The sequence below is a fragment of the Oncorhynchus mykiss genome, chromosome 1 (genome assembly GCF_013265735.2).
Source record: "Oncorhynchus mykiss isolate Arlee chromosome 1, USDA_OmykA_1.1, whole genome shotgun sequence".
Classification (NCBI taxonomy): domain Eukaryota; kingdom Metazoa; phylum Chordata; class Actinopteri; order Salmoniformes; family Salmonidae; genus Oncorhynchus; species Oncorhynchus mykiss.
In genome coordinates this window covers 9497052-9514289 of record NC_048565.1, presented here as the reverse complement: position 1 = coordinate 9514289, position 17238 = coordinate 9497052, and the positions used below count along the sequence as shown (strand labels likewise).

General features: G+C 43.0%; 3 protein-coding genes across 7 annotated transcripts in view; 2 read left to right on the top strand and 1 right to left on the bottom strand.

Annotated features, from left to right (window-relative positions):
- Positions 1–814: 814 nt before the first annotated feature.
- On the bottom strand, positions 815–8402 carry LOC118936734. Of its 4 annotated transcripts, XM_036933839.1 has the most exons (8): positions 8212–8402; positions 7814–7889; positions 7497–7615; positions 7232–7268; positions 6700–7100; positions 1597–5236; positions 1349–1436; positions 815–1007 (listed from the first exon to the last, which is right to left on the bottom strand). In XM_036933839.1, exons 2-8 carry the CDS (start codon positions 7850–7852, stop codon positions 829–831), a joined length of 4503 nt encoding a protein of 1500 aa, XP_036789734.1. In that variant the 5' UTR covers positions 7853–7889; positions 8212–8402; the 3' UTR covers positions 815–828. The 4 variants fall into 4 exon arrangements, with proteins under 4 accessions (XP_036789734.1, XP_036789648.1, XP_036789870.1 ...); XM_036933753.1 differs by having other exon boundaries at positions 7814–8402; XM_036933975.1 differs by lacking the exons at positions 7497–7615; positions 7814–7889; positions 8212–8402 and having other exon boundaries at positions 7019–7100.
- Positions 8403–8944: 542 nt separating this feature from the next.
- Positions 8945–16777, top strand: LOC118966297 (protein ANKUB1-like). The gene is made up of 5 exons (XM_036989297.1): positions 8945–10067; positions 12023–12219; positions 14886–15096; positions 15206–15308; positions 16051–16777. Exons 2-5 carry the CDS (start codon positions 12208–12210, stop codon positions 16775–16777), a joined length of 1053 nt encoding a protein of 350 aa, XP_036845192.1. The 5' UTR covers positions 8945–10067; positions 12023–12207.
- Positions 16702–17238, top strand: part of LOC118936718 (protein ANKUB1-like) — a 57902-nt gene continuing 57365 nt past the window's right edge. The window contains exon 1 of one of the 2 annotated variants that reach the window (XM_036933493.1): positions 16702–16969. In XM_036933493.1, the coding sequence (XP_036789388.1) occupies positions 16802–16969 (168 nt within the window). In that variant the 5' untranslated portion in view covers positions 16702–16801. The remainder of the gene's footprint in view (positions 16970–17238) is intronic. The other variant, XM_036933547.1, reaches the window with a different exon arrangement.

Sequence of the window (17238 nt, the reverse complement as noted above, 5' to 3'; positions counted from 1 at the left end):
TGCTGAACAGCTTCTACCCCCAAGTCAGACTGCTGAACAGCTTCTACCTCCAAGTCATTAGACTGAAGAACAGCTTCTACCCTCAAGCCATCAGACTGCTGAACAGCTTCTATCCCAAAGCCATTAGACTGCTGAACAGCTTCTACCCCCAAGCCACCAGACTGCTGAACAGGTTCTACCCCCAAGCCATTAGACTGCTGAACAGTTTCTACCCCAAAGCCATTAGACTGCTGAACAGCTTCTACCCCAAAGCCATAAGACTGCTGAACAGCTTCTACCCCCAAATCATTAGACTGCTGAACAGCTTCTACCTCCAAGTCAGACTGCTGAACAGCTTCTACCCCCAAGTCATTAGACTGCTGAACGTTAATTAAATGGCCACCTGCACTATTTGCATTGACCCCCTTTGTTATTGATGTATTTTTCTAATTGTTTTCCACTGACTCTCTTGAATTGGCTCGATGCACACTCACTACACTCTACCCACACATTCACTGTGACACTGACCGACTTTCACACTAGCTGCTGCTACTGTGTTTATTATCTATCCTGATTGCCTAGTCACTTTTACCCTTACCTACATGTACATACTGTATTACCTCAACTACCTCCCACCCATGCACATTGACTCGGTACTGGTACTCCTTGTATATAGCCTTGTTATTGTTATTGTGTTACTATTTAGAAAATATTTTCTTAATTTTTAACTCTGCATTGTTGGGAATGGGCTCGTAATAAAGCATCTCACAGTTGTTTTCGGCGTATGTGACCAATACAATTAGATTCTCATCTGAACAAATGAATGCTCTCGTTGTTATAATGAGGAATTTATTTAAATAATTTGGTTTTCCTTGAAGATTTGAATGGGCTGAGAAAGCCTTTTGTGATGGATCTAGACAATCTGGTGAAAAGGGAGGGTTTGCGACTCTTCTCTTCAAGTGGGAAGGACGATGCGATATCATAAATTCCCTCTGGAGAAAAGGAGCCATGAGATGTTGTCATCGTCTCTGCAACGAAAGACCATCCAGCATGCCATCAATTTACATTTTTACTCATGTATCAGACACTCTTATCCAGAGAGACTTACAAGGAGCAATTAGGATTAAGTGCCTTGCTCAAGAGCACATTGACAGATTTTGCCTCGTGAACTCAGGGATTCTGAACCAGCAACCTATCGGTTACTGGCCCAACCTCTTAACCCACTAGGCTACCACCCAGCCCACAGTACAGTATGTCATAGGTAACAACTCAGAGGAGTACAACGTCTTTCCAAATGAATTAGTGGAATGGTAAAGGGATAATGTCTCAGTCTTGACTGAGCAGCAGCCTAAACAGCAGCAGGGCTTACCTGTAAAGTACACAGTAGGGGAAATGTTCTGAGGCTGGTACTCCAGAGACTCTTGAGGACAGAGGTTCTTACTAACATTATTGGAACCCTGGTTGGTGGGAAAAGGCACATTAAAACAAACTGAAATGTTTTCGATATCTTAAAGTACAGCATATCAACTGCAAAGAAGCAGTGCAATGCCATGACACAAAGAATCATATAAAAGGTCAACAGCAGTGTTATTCATGAAAGATGTATGTGTACTATACCTTTGTATTGAAGGTGAGGACCTGCTCTCCAGTACTGCTGATGGTATCCCTTTCCAAATCAAACACGCCTTCTACAATGTCACTGGTGGCCACGCTGGTAGCGGACTCAAAATAACATTTAGCAGTGGCTTTGGTGATCATTTGAAGAATGACCATGCAAGTAGAAGTCTTTGGATCGTTCTGGACTGAAACATCAAAGTTTATGTTTTCATACTCATCTGACCACTGTCTCAGGAAGCACTTCACTGTCTCTTCAGCAAATATCTGGAGAAGCTGAGAGGAGAGCTCCTTGGATATGGCACATTGTTCCTTTCCCCATTTCAGCCTTGAAAGAATGGAGTCTGAAGCACTTTTGGCTGCTTCCAATGTTAAGACCTGTGGAGTGCTGTGGCTGTCCTGAATGGCTATCACTTTATCCACCAATTCATGGCTGAAAATGTGGATGGTCCAAGTGGAAATGATTTTTCTCAATTTCCTAACAGCAGATCGGAGGTCGTCAAGATGAGAAGCACCCTGTCCATTTTCCTGTGTGTTCTCAACACTTTCCACCATAATGTCCACTACCACCCCAGCAGCTTGCCTGACTTTGTCCACAAAGGTTACAGGAAGTAAGTCCTCTGTGTGAAAGAAGTCCTCAATGATTGTGTTTCTAACAATGGGAAAGTCAATCTGAGCAGGAAACTCAGTGGGGATGGGAGTCCCGGGTAAAGCAAAGTGCCATTTCGACTGCCTTAATTTTGAAGTAGGTGTTAGAGAGATAGAAGAGCGTGAAGAAGAGGTATTTCTTGTATTTTGGCTGTCAGCACTCCTACAACGGATCGTGTCAATATCCTCCAGCATGGATCCTGAGAGCTCAGTGGTTTTAGGTAGTAATTTGTGCGGAATGTCCACACAGGCATCGTTTCCACCAGGTGTAACACTGCTCTGGTTGACCTCAAGATGGCAGAGACTTGCTCTTTGTGATGCAGGACTGCTTTGATACGTAAAGATTTGGATTGAACCAAGTGTTGTGTCTGATCTTTGAAGATCTTTTCTGAGAAACTCCGTAATCTTACTTTGCAGACTGTAGTAGATGTTACGAGCAACAGACCAGATCCTTTTCTCAGAAACCTGTCCAGTGGTGAGCAGGGAGGTTCCAGATACCATGTCAGATGATTGGGTGGTCTGGGTGAGCTCCTGCTGGTCTTTCACCATGGTTTGTATAATATCAGTAGATGTGGTGGATGTAGATACAGACTGAAGGTACTGTTCTGTTGTACCTTCCTCCACAATGTTAAATGATCTAGAGAGGACCTCACTCACTCCTTTCTCAGCTTTAGTTTGGAACTCATGACTAGAGAGTTTTTGGAGGCTCTTTGTAGAAAGACTGTGGGAAGATGCAATGCCTTTGGAGGCAGCCGTGCTGCAATCTAGACTTACTGGAGAGGTTCGCTCAGGAGAACCTTGGAGACGTTCAAACATGTCTTCACATGGTGTTGGGGACCTTGACAAGGAGATGTCCTTCAGCTGAGACAGAACACCACCTACCAACATGTTGACCTCAAGGGACATATCAGATATTTTCTTTCCTACTGTGGAGAAGCAAGGTGCATTTGATGCCTGATCCTCGCATGAGGTCAAGATTGTTGAAATTACCTCTTTGGTACTATTGGTCAGTAGAGCCTCGTCTGTTTCAGTCCAGAGAAGTTTTGAACTCTCGCTGACACCCCTGTGTAGAGCCACTTCAAGGTTCAAACTGTGCAAGTGAGGCACACTCTTACTAGCTTGCCTCAAGTCCTGGCTTGCCAAACAAATGTGCTCCTTAGTCCCAAGATGTCCAGAGTCCTCTGTGGGTATATGACTAGACGTTCTGCTCAGCATGTCTGACCTCCGCTGATGAATGATGAAGTCCTTTAATGTCTTCTGAATATTGTTATATAAACTAGTGGTAGCAGACCAGATCCTGCTCTGTAGCTTTTGTGCATTTTCCTGGAGGTCAGGTTCTCTCTCCTCTACTTTTGCAGGTTGCGCCAAGCTCTGCAGGTCTTCCACAAATGTTTCAATGATGCCAAAGGCAGCAGAATCCGCACAAATATCCTTTGACCATGTGTACTGGTTTTGAATGGAACAAGACCTGGATGCTACAGAATAAGCAGGCTGTGCACTAGTTAAGCTACTGGTGGACTTTTTAACTAGGAACTCACTCACTGCTTGAGTGGCATTTCTCTTAAATTCCTCACTTGAGAGTTTTCTAATACAATCTAACAGACTGGTCAAAGAAGCTGTGGCCTTACTTCTGCTGTCCTCAATTTGACAGGGGAACTCACATACTATTGGTGATGAGGCCCTGGAATGGGCAATATCCCCAAGCTGAGCCAGAACACCCTCTACAAATTTCTCTCTCTCAATAGAGAAGCCTGATCCTTTTTCTCCAACAGTGTACAGGGCGTCCTCCTTTGACATTGCAGTCTTGTACAAGACCAGAAGCTCTGAGATGACTTCTTTGGTGCAAGTTGTCAGAAGGAGCTTGCTTTCTTCTGACTCAGTTTTTGCCCAAAGAAGTTTTGAGCACTCACTTAGGCCTCTTTGTAAAGTAACTTCACCAGTGGACTCTGGCAACTGAGGCTCACTCTTACTGGGCCTATATTTCATGTTTAAGCAAGGAAGTGGAACTGTCTCCTTAAACTCAGCATTTGTGATGTTATCATCAGATGTGACAATGCTCTTTAAGGCACATCGCTGAAGCTTGCCGAAATAATCTTTCAAGTTGTTTTGGATGCTGTGGTAAATGTGAACAGCAGCAGACCAGGCACTCTTCTGTTGGGGACTCTCTTCAGATTCAGCCAAGGACTTCATATCTGACACGAAAGTCTTAACAACTACTGACGCTGCTGAGCCCACTGGGTGAATTGACTCTGTCTTTACAATGCCAGACAATGTTTGACCTGATACAGCACCTGTTAACTCAGACTGAATGACTGAACTAGGAAAGCTCAAACTACTGACTTTTTTGTCAAGAACTCCACTCACTGCTTGTATTGCTGATGTTTGAAAGTCCCGGCTAGAGAGTTTTTGGATGCTCTTAGATGTGAGCGTGCAGGAGGAACCAGATTCACTAATATTGTAGCTGCTCTCGTATTTGCTTATCAGGGCATCAAGATCCTCAATGAAGCCAACATGCGATGCCAAAAACGTGATCTTGTCCTTCAGATCTTCCAGCAAATTCTGTTTGTTCTCGTCAACAAAAGCCACCATTGTGTCAGAGATCATGGTCATGACTTGCCCTGTTAGACTCTTGCTCTCTTGGTCAACTTTTTCAAGTTTAGCAGCCAGCTCTCTCACCATGCTCTCAGTCACCTTGGTCTGTGAGTCTCCCCTTACCGGTGTCACTACAGAGGTTTGGCTAGCGGAGGCACTCTTAACGACCACTGATAAGGCCGACTTGACATCTTTAGCCAACTCTGCCATTACAGCAGGGGTTAGCATCATAGAGCCTGCACTTCCAGATGGAGAATTGGACATGCATGCAAGTTTGGAGAGAGAACCTTGCAGGCTGTCCTGTACACAGGTGACAAGGGTGTCCTCTGAGACACCTAAGAGGACTTGTAGCGTCTCAGAGTTGGTTGTTTTCTTCTGCACATCAGACAGAGAGGTTAGAGTCCTTGGGAAAAAAACCGCAGAAATCATCAAAGTCAAACAAATAATATGTAAGGCTGTGATGCACATTCAGTGTGTCAAATACATCTGCACCATTGAAAACAATGAGGAAAACGCTGCTGTTTCTCTGAGAAAAAACCTTAGTGTGATGTCAGCCTAACTGCTTAATTTCTAAAGCCCAATAAAGTGTATTTTGTATAAGTCATTTGTATTGAAACTGGCCTGTAGATATCTATCTATCCTGGCAATATCTATCCTCTACAAAAATCCAAATTGCTATAAACTTCAAATACTATAACTTCTAATAACTTCAAGGACAATCATAAATACAAGGCAGTTTGAAGAAATGTTAAAGGGAAATTTCTAAATGTTTCAACTTCATATTCATCATCTCCAGCACCACCCCAACATCAGCATATGTGAAAAACGGGCATTTCTATGTTTTGTAGTAAAAAAGAAAGAGGAAGATAAGTGTTTTCTATGACATCATCAACCAATTAGTAGGCAATGCCTACTCATAATTGGTTAAAATCACACGATGCACACTGATGATGTCATTAGAATCTAGAGCTGAGCATTTAACCAACATTTTTGTTATTTTTCGGTTTTTAAACAACTAATTGACCGACGTCGGCTCAATTATTTGAATTCCATATAGTTAATTTTTTTCTTCTTCTGTGAGCTCGATGCTCAGTTTCTGTAGAGATAAATCAGATCAAGCACGAACTATGCAATGTAGTAGGGAGTTGTAGTTTCCAACAGGCCAATATTCTACATAGTTTAGCACAGAAAATACGGCAATTAATTCCCATAATCCATTGCACGCCCACTTGCTTGTCCAGTCTGTGTGGAGCAGATATGGAAACCTCATTAACTGAGACGGAGAGACGAGAGAATGCATGAGAGAGATAAAAAGCAGTTGCGTTGCGAGGATTCTCTACCTGGAAATACATGATCTAAGTGATTGACAGTTGGTGTTCAGCGGTCATAAAAGTAGGTCTTATTTACTTAGAAGAACTACTAAAATAGTGATTTTGTCAGACAGAATAAGCAGCAGCTCTATAGAGATGAGTTGATGACTTGGAATGAAATAATAAAGTCATCAAATAAATATTTTATATGAGAAAGTAAATGATGGTTGATAAGTCATTAACACTAATGGACAGTCACTACCATCATGGGACTTTTATTCATTGTTTTATTATGTGTTGTTACAGCATTCAACACACATAATCCATAGTGCATTCAATGTCTAAAAAAAGTATTGAAATCCAAAACCGTGATTATTTTTTAAATATTTGAATGGAAACCAAACCAACCTCAAAAAGCACTAATTTCTCAGCACTATTGGAAACAGTTACGTCCCTCTATATTTTTTTTACTACAAAGCATGGAAATGTGTAATTTTCACATATGGTGATGCTGGAGATGAATATGAAGTTGTTAAATTTCCCTTTAAGAACATACCTCATGGCCCCCTTGGGCAGGTAGCTTCCACTGCCCAGACTGCCCTTAGTCAGGTAAATCTCCTTGAACTTAAGTTGTGATTCCTGTTCTTCTTCCTCTTCCTGCTCCATACAGTTGGAGGAAGGGTAGGGAGTTGGGATGCGAAAGCTATTGTAAGACTTTCGACTGCCTGGCCTCTTAGGTACACCAGCCTCAGTAAATCTCACGCGGGACTTGGTGTTAGTCTTATCGTCTAACAGACTGGTGAGTGACGCTGTGAGAGATCTCTGTGACAATGGAGAAGAGGCAGCATCTTGGATGCCCAGTAGTTCGTAAAGACCTGGGATGATGATCTGCATCAGCTTGTCCGATAAAAACTGGACAATCCTCAGACACAAGCCGGCAAGCTGTTGTTTTGTCAGCTGTATTCCAGAAACAGAAGAAGTGTTTTAAAATGTTGCATAGTGCGTCTTTCAAAAGCTTATGAACAAGGTTAAACATTAGGCAGAGTTTTCATGGTAATCTGATTAAATTGTCAGTAACATGATCTTACCGGGTCAAACATGCCCTCACGAATCCCCCTCCATTGCCTGAAAACAATATTGTTATAAATGTTGTCATATCAGGATGCGTGGCAGAATTGTTTTTATTTAATTATTTGCCTGATCGTGAAGTTATACTTGCTTTGTGTCAGTTGTTTTGGCAAAATTGCAATGTGACAACTTTTCTAGCACTGACCATTTTTTTCAGATTGATCAGTTTCTAATTTGATCCTATTTCCTTGAAGGTGTGATAGTACCAAAGAAAACAGAACATACTTCTCAGTTAGGTTTTGAAGGAAGTCCATAAGTGTCAGATGTTCCACATTGTTGAGCTTTCCCTCTTCTGTGGTTTCCATCACTGAGGTTGCTCTGCTCCTGGTACAATTGCTCTGCTCCTGGTAGAAATGTAATTATATTGCAAATAATCAAACTTAATTAACAACAAATATCATACTGAAATAATTATTAACTGTTAAAGAGGGGAGGAGCATTGGCAACGTTGGGCCAATTAAACAACTGCAACACAACAGAGATGGTTGTGGTACGTCAACATTGCCAATGATAGCATCACTGAAATGACAAGGTCAACTTACCATCTCATTGACAGCTTCAGAGGTCAGGTGGTCATCCATCACACAGACAGGCAGGTCTAGAGACTGGGACAAGGCTCTATGGTCATAACCAGGAGAGAATGGAAACATCAGAGCAGTCCCAATGGCAGAATCTAACCACTGTCTTCATGTCAAAGACTCACTCACTCATTTGCTTTGTCAAACCTACCCCTTAGAATGACTTCGATATTAAAAACCCAGGCTTTCCTAAAATGTTTACCTCAGCCAGTCTAGAACCCAGGTGTGTCTACAAAACACATGTACTCCTCCATAAGGTTCATGGCTTGCCTATTGTTTTATCCCAGTACAAGAGGGGCAACTGGATTCAGGATTAAACACAAGCAGTCTTTAAGGTATATCTTATTACAGTTTAGGCCTACCTTATTATTTTCTTCCATCTGGCAATATCATTTTAAGGAATGAAATCTGTTTTGTTGCTAGTATTATTAGTAACTGTAGGAAAATACAGCTGTAAAGTACAAGAATCAGCTACTTTCTGAAGGGAAGCCAAGCTCATAAGCAATTTAGAACCTACAGACAATTATGACAAAGTTGGAACGCATGAATGCGTCACAAACGCCTTGTGATCACATGTTATTTTAGGGCGTGGCTCCGCATTCGTGACCGGTTCTCATATTTCTTTTTCCCGGTATCCGTTAGTGCTGGAATTTGCGATTAATACTTTTCTCATGCCGAAACCGGATTAAATAAATACCGGTAGTTAAATGACAAAAAATATGATATTCGCAATGTCATTAAGCAACAACAACAACAAAAACATAAATAGCTACTACAATTTCTAAACATGATTTTGTCATCAGTTCAGTACCATTTGTTTGATTTTGTGGACCCACGACTAGACTTTATCCATGTTAGCTAGTTGCTAGCGATGCTAGTCAGCATAGGCTGCTACGTGATAAACAGTTCGCGTTAGCGAATTAGCTACCTAGCTAGCCAGCCTAACAAGCTGTCAAATCCAATGGAAACCGATGCAACCCTGCTGCCAAATAAGGGCTAGCTCGATGACCCGTGGTAACAGTGGGGTCCCCATGAGTTTCAAGGCTTTAATAAGTGCTATCGTGCAGAAAAAGATAATAAAATACTGGTTGATGAGCTAGCTAAATTAGCTAGCAAGACGGGTATGACCGTTAACAGCGTGCATGCACAAATGCATGACGACACATTGTATCTCAGTGAAGCAGGCATGCAGAACGAGATCGCCCCACCAAGCCAGATAGTAGAGGGGTACAACAACGCCGGGACACAGAGGCATAGCTCATACAATTATATTTTGTTCCAGTCAATGACAATACATGTTGAAAAATAAATACCTGCGTCAAATATATGGCATCACATGCTAGTGCAAAGATAGCCTGCATGAATTTTAAAATAAATCCGGTGACCACTAGATGGCCTCGTATATCCACATTTAGATCAAATATACTTGATTTTTCATCAGTACTGTGAATGACAAGCCCACTGAATCTAGTTTAATAATCTTTATACTCAGCAGGTAGAGGCCTAGGTACTTCAAATCAGTGCTTAATTTGAGCAGGATCATGCCAGAACAGGATCCGGCACCGTTCCGTTCTGGACTGTTTTGTTCCGGAACCTACTTGGCCGAATCCGGTACCTCTCGTGCCATGAAAAATAATTTTCACTTTTTGCTATGTAACAATTATAATAAAAGCGATCAAAGTTCATTCGAGTTGCCTCTTCGTCAATTATCCTGCCCCCTCATCTCTCCAGAGTTGCACTTCATCATTTGTTTCCTTATAGAATCATAGCTGCATAAAGGGTTCTGGAGGAATTTTCTAAAGTTACGGAATTACTGCTGTCTGTTCAGAAATAAATTAAATCATTCAGAATAGCCTAATACGTCATGAGAAACCCTATAATTTAGCTACAGAGGACCAATAGCTTCTTTTTTAAATAGCCTAGCTGCGGATTGTAGCCCAATAACAAAGAATAGCCTACAGTCGGGAACGCGAGGCAAATCTGTCAGTGAAAAAACAGCACGCAGACAAAACAGGCCTTTTGCAATATTTCAAATACAATCGAGGGAAAACACAGGTTGAAAAGCAATGACTCTTGCTGAAAAGATAAGACTATGCTGTAGACTACCAAAATATTTGATCAAAGCCCAAACATTGTTTTACAAAACAGAGAGAGGGAGAGATAGGCTTTTGACACGAGCGCATCGACAATCTCCAGCGAGTGAGCTGCGCATCATTGGGTGAGTCAGTGAAACTGGAAAGCATTTTTAGGACTAATTTCCTCCTCATATTGTAGCCTACTATATGTTTCTCCACAAACCTAGGCCTATAGGCTATTGATGGATTCAAGACAAGGTCGTTTTTATTGATCTCAGATACTAAGTTTGTCAGTGTCAAAGTAGCCTGCCATTTCGCTCATTTGTGCGGATTAAAAAAAAGATAATGCCAAAGTCTCCAGTCATGTAAAAGGATGTAGAATTGCACGAAATGCGGTTTTAAAAAGGCCAACACTTTCCCAGACCCTAGGCTACTAAAAATGTTCCCCATGTGTTCACCTACTGTAAATGGCTCTACTCTACTCAAATGTGATGATATGCGTTCAATGCTCTATTATAATAGGTGATCTTTTTTCTCATGAGTTCTGGTACCACAGAACCCCCCCTCTGGCACCTCCCAATTTACAAATTAAGCTCTGCTTCAAATTTTTATTTTACAAGGCAAGTCAGTTAAAAACAAATTCTTATTTTCATTAAAGGCCTAGGAACAGTGGGTTAACTGCCTGTTCAGGGGCAGAATGACAGATTTGTACGTTGTCAGTTCAGCGATTTGAACTTGCAACCTTTCGGTTAGTAGTCCAACACTCTAACCACTAGGCTACTTGTCTTCATGAAGGGTTTCATGTGAGCCTGTTTGCATCCCTCCCAGCTGCCCACTGCATTGAGGCTAGGTAACACAGTCACCACAGATAAATCCATGATAACCAAAAACCTCAACAAGCATTTCTCAACGGCTGGCCATGCCTTCCTCCTGGCTACTCCAACCTCGGCCAACAGCTCCGCCCAAGCCTCCCCAGCTTCTCCTTTACCCAAATCCAGATAGCAGATGTTCTGAAAGAGCTACAAAACCTGGACCCGTACAAATCAGCTGGGCTTGACAATCTGGACCCTCTATTTCTGAATCTATCCGCCGCTATTGTCGCAACCCCTATTACCAGCCTGTTCAACTGCTCTTTCATATCGTCTGAATTCCACAAGGATGGAAAGCTGCCGCAGTCATCCCCTTCTTCAAAGGGGGTGACACCCTGGACCCAAACTGTTAGGCAGGGCAGGATGGATATAGATCTAAGGTCTTCGAAAGCCAATTCAACAAACAGATCACTGACCATCTCGAATCCCACCGTACCTTCTCCGCTGTGCAATCTGGTTTCCTAGCCGGTCACGGGTGCACCTCAGCCAGGCTCAAGGTACTAAACGATATCATAACCGCCATCGATAGAAGACAGTACTGTGCAGCCGTCTTCATCAACCTGGCCAAGGCTTTTGACTCTGTCAATCACCATATTCTTATCGGCAGACTCAGTAGCCTCGGTTTTTCTAATGACTGCCTTGCCTGGTTCACCAACTACTTTGCAGACAGAGTTCAGTGTGTCAAATCGGAGGGCATGTTGTCCGGTCCTCTGGCAGTCTCTATGGGGGTGCCACAGGGTTCAATTCTTGGGCCGACGACACCATTCTGTATACTTCTGGCCCTTCTATGCCCCCCCCCCCCCTCGCCTCTTCCCCCTTGCAGAGAGGCTTCCTTAGATCCACCAAACGTCCCAGTCTCCCTTCCCTCCCTTCCCCCCCTGGCACTTCCTTAGACCCACCAAATGCCACCCTGTCTCCTTTCTCTCCTTGGCCCTCCCCAGAATGGTCTCCTCAGACAAACTCTAGATACAAACTTCAACACGACACACACACTGCACTCTGATATACCACACCTCCTTGGGCCTTATTTCTTAATTGTACACATTTGGACACTTTTACAATTACTGTATGGTAAACATTGACATCTGTCTTGGTGGAACACCCTCCATAATGGGTGTCTGTGTGGGACACCCTCCATTACGGCTCCATCAGTGTTGAGCCCTCTCACTCTGATTGTATGGGACACTCAATTACGTCTCCTTGTGTTTCCAATCTTCTTCCTCTGGCAGGATTACTTCCACGTGCAACGGTCAGACGACAAGCAGGTGAGGCACTTCCTGGAGCTGAGCTATGCTGGTGCCATCCTTCGGGACAGCTGGGTCCTGACAGACGTTGGCATCACCCCTAGCAGTGCCATCTGCTGCCTGCTGAAGGTACCAGCCGAACACCTAGCTGTTTCTACCCGTGCTTGAAAATGCATATCAAAGTGAGCTGGCTATTGCTTGAAACAGCTTCATACTATTTTTAACATAAAGTGTTTCAGATATAGTGTGGTTATATATAGTATGGTGGTATATAGTATGGTGATATATAGTATGGTTATATAGTATGGTTATATAGAGTGAGGTAATATATAGCATGGTGATATAGAATGGTTATATAGAGTGAGGTAATATATAGTATGGTTATATAGTATGGTTATATAGAGTGTGGTAATATATAGTATGGTGATATAGTATGGTTATATAGTATGGTTATATAGAGTGTGGTAATATATAGTATGGTGATATAGTATGGTTATATAGTATTATTATATATATTATGGTGATATAGAGTGTGGTGATATATAGTATGGTTATATAGTATGATTATACAGTATGGTTATATAGTATGATTATATAGTATGGTTATATAGTATGATTAGGTGATTTAGTTAATTCAAACAGGCGCCATTAATACAGGTAACGAGTGGAGGACAGAGGAGCCTCTTAAAGAAGTTGTTACAGGTCTGTGAGAGCCAGAAATCTTGCTTGTTTGTAGGTGACCAAATACTTATTTTCCACCATAATTTGCAAATAAATTCATTAAAAATCCTACAATGTGATTTTTCTGGATTTTTTTTCTTTCTCATTTTGTCTGTCATAGTTGAAGTGTACCTATGATGACAATTACAGGCCTCTCTCATCTTTTTAAGTGGGAGAACTTGCACAATTGGTGGCTGACTAAATACTTTTTTGCCCCACTGTATAGTGTGGTGGTATATAGTATGGTGATATATAGAATGTTGAGGTCACCCTGCTTGAGACTTAAAGTAATATTGCCCTTGCTCAACCAAGACCATGGTTATGGTAGAGTATTTGGTTAGTAAGGACACTGCTTTATACCGAGACCATGGTTATGGTAGAGTGATTGATTAGTAAGAACACTGCTTCGTGAGTGTGAAGTGTTGTTGTACAGAGGTCCGTGGGTACATGTCCAGAGCCAGACAGGGACAGAACTCACTCTGTTCCACAAAGTTCTGTGGAAGATTTGCTAACAGAGGAGAGTGGTTATGTATCTAAGTACAAATGTAACCATCAGAATAATGTTTATTTGTGTTCCTTACTTACACATCCCATCATTGACATAGTCAAAGCCAGACCTTCTGTCTGTCTCTCCTTCTTGCTGGTTGACTAGAGTGGAAATCTATAGTATTGTATGGTTGACCTGGGATAGAGCTGAAATGTGGCCCGATGTAGTGTTGCCTTTGTACCAAACACCCTTACAGTCATAAACCTTTTCCCCATGTAATCGCCTCGACCTCAGTCTGGTGTTCGCTAACAGTATCTGAAGAGTCTGTATACACAGTGGTGTATAGTACAGTAGAGCACAGCAGACTACAGCAGACTACAGTAGAGCACAGCAGACTACAGCAGACTACAGCAGACTACAGTAGAGCACAGCAGACAGAGTACAGCAGAGTACAGTAGAGCACAGCAGGCCGTATAGTAGGAGAAGAAGAGGCCCTTTGGGTTCATTGAAATACATATTCATAATATTTCTGTTAACAATTTAATCTGCACCCAGATTAGTCTTCAATTTAATTTTCACCCAGATTAGTGTTCAATTTAATTTTCACCCAGATTAGTCTTCAATTTAATTTTCACCCAGATTAGTCTTCAATTTAATTTTCACCCAGATTAGTCTTCAATTTCATTTTCACCCAGATTAGTGTTCAATTTAATTTTCACCCAGATTAGTGTTCAATTTAATCTGCACCCAGATTAGTGTTCAATGTGATAGAACAAAACTCAGTACAGCACATGAATTAGAAAATGTTGTTACAAGTTTGAGCCACGAGATGGTGGTAGATTATAAATTTAAATAGCATGGACCTTTGATTTGTCTCTGGATAGAAATTGCCCTTGGGCACAGATCTAGGATCAGCATACTCTCACCAAATCCTAACCTTTACCATTAGCAGTAAAAACACAAACCAGACCTAAGATCAGTGCAAAGGAGCCACTTCATCTTACCCCTGTAATTATATGACTCCTAACTTATATATACTGAGTGTACCAAACATTAGAAACACCTTCCTAATATTGAGTTGCACCCTGCCTTCTGCCATCAGAACAGCCTCAATTCGTTGGGGCATGGACTCTACAAGGTGTTTGAAAGCGTTCCCCAGGGATGCTGGCCCATGTTGACTCCAATGCTTCCAACAGTTGTGCCAAGTTGGCTGGATGTTCTTTGGGTGGTGGACCATTCATGATACACACAGGAAACTGTTGAGTGTGAAAAACCCCAGCAGCATTGCAGTTCTTGACACAAACCGGTGCACCTGGCACCTACTACCCCGTTCAAAGGCACTTAAATATTTTGTCTTGCCCATTCACCCTCTGAATGGCACACATACACAATCTATGCCTCAATCGTCTCAAGGCTTAAAAATCCTTCTTTAACCTGTCCGCTCCCCTACATCTACACTGAAGTGGATTTAACAAGTGACATCATTAAGGGATCATAGCTTTCACCTAGATTCACCTGGTCAGTCTTTGTCATGGAAAGAACAGGTGTTCATAATGTTTTGTTTACTCGGTGTATAAACACAACATAGGTATTTATGTAAAACAAGTGAATTTACTGTATGTCCATGGTCTTATACTTCAGCGGGAGCCGGTGGTGCGTGTGTTCAGTGCCGTGAAGGGGGAGACCCTCTCAGTCTTGGGCACTGTGTTTCTCCTGAGTACGTCTGTGGCCAGGCTCATGACCCTGGTGTCCCAGCAGTGTGGGCTTCCCGTCAGCTCCTTCAGACTGAGCTCTCCCACCGGCCTGCAACTCTACGACTGCAACCGGCTGCACGACTACGCCATTGACCTGGGTATGGCCTTCCTTGTGCAGTAGATCAATGGTCCTCTGGCTCAACACCTTATGGATGTAACACATTCTTGGTTCATGGAAACCAGGAGGACAACCTGCATGTCTCCCAGGGGCTACTCTACGGTTGGACACCTGGGATGGGTGGGCGGAGTTCCTCAGAGGCTGCTTCCTGGGACACAGACTGTCCAACGACACCTGTCTAGGGAGAGACCTGTGAGGAGGTCAGAATACACATCTACACACTGAACTGTATGATAGACTTACTATCAACAGTGATGGTACTGAACCTTTATATAGCTTACAATAATGGTACTGACCCTGTATATAGCTTACAATGATAGTACTGACCCTGTATATAGCTTACAATAATGGTACTGACCCTGTATATAGCTTACAATAATGGTACTGACCCTGTATATAGCTTACAATGATAGTACTGACCCTGTATATAGCTTACAATAATGGTACTGACCCTGTATATAGCTTACAATAATGGTACTGACCCTGTATATAGCTTACAATGATAGTACTGACCCTGTATATAGCTTACAATAATGGTACTGACCCTGTATATAGCTTACAATAATGGTACTGACCCTGTATAAAGCTTACAATGATAGTACTGACCCTGTATATAGCTTACAATAATGGTACTGACCCTGTATATAGCTTACAATAATGGTACTGACCCTGTATATAGCTTACAATGATGGTACTGATCCTGTATATAGCTTACAATAATGGTACTGACCTTGTATATAGCTTATATTCTCGTGTTTTTTTCCTTCATACGTTTTTTCTCTTACCCTGATATTTAATACTGCATTGTGGGAAAGAGCTTGCAAGTAAGCATTTTACTGTACTGTTTTATAACCCACTGTATCTTGTGAACTTGACAAAATAAATAAATAAATACATAAATACATATAAATACATTGATTCTGTATTATTCCAGGTTCCAGCTCCGGGTGGCACTCTACATCGCTGCTTCTCTGGGCCACCTGGACCTGGCCGGCTGGCTGCTGGAGAGGGGGGTGCGTGTCATTGAGCCGGTGGGGGTTCACCCTTACCGTGAGTGGTGCCACCAGACGGCCCACCCCGACGTCGCCAAGTGTCCCGCTGTCGCCTCCATCGAGCGCGGCCAGCTCACCATCCTCAAACTCTTTATTGCCAGCAGCGTTCTGACCCTTGCCTGTCGGGATCCCCAGGGTCGCGACCCCCTGAGGATCGCCCTTCAATACGGCCACAGGGAGTGTGTGAGTCACCTGGCCACCAAGCTGTGCTCTGTGGTGGTCCTCCCAGGTATGGCCCTGCCCATGCGGACATACCTCCAGATAAAGGGCTGGGTGAGGCTGGGGCAGAGGAGGGCAGCATCCAGGCACTGCATGGGCCTAAACAGGGCTCCGTTCAGGACCAGGGTGGGCGACACGGTCCTGGTGGACGGCTTCACCCTCCCCAAGATGTCCTCCAAGCCCAGGAGGAGTGAGGCCAAGGCGGGTATCAGGGTGATGTCCACTTCCTCTCGACGTTTGACCCCCATCAACTGCCCATCTCATGTATCCTGCCCGCTCCGCGCCCTGGCATCCCAGGATAAACCTCTTCAACTACCGAAGCTACACCCTGTGGCCACGAGGGATGAAAGAGAGAAGAAGAGGGGATGGGAAGGGATGTTAGGAGGATGAGAGTGGGGATCAGAACAGCAACCAATGGAGGAGCAGAGTCCCGCTCCCGCCCATTTCCAGAGACACCAATCTCAGACCTGTGTTTGCCTCGCCAAACTCCGCCCAGATACTCACCACCTCACTGGAGGCCTTTTCTCTCCACTGCGACCGCACACCCAGAGAAAACGCCATATACTGTTTGGCCTTGGCCAGGTTAGTCCAAGTTTAAATGGCAGCTACGGTGAATATGAATATTTCTCTGGAGGTTTCTTATGAAAGGTGTGAATACTGTCAGAAGAAGCCTCCTATAATCAGTGGTGGTGGGGGGGGGGACACATGTAAAAGCTGTTTACACACTTTTTATTTTATTTTGTGCAAGCATTTACCCACCTTTTGTGGAAGATGCATTGAAAGTAGAGGGAGCGTTACTTCTTTAATCCTGAACGGCAATCAGCATTTACCAGTCAATGGTTTTACCACTA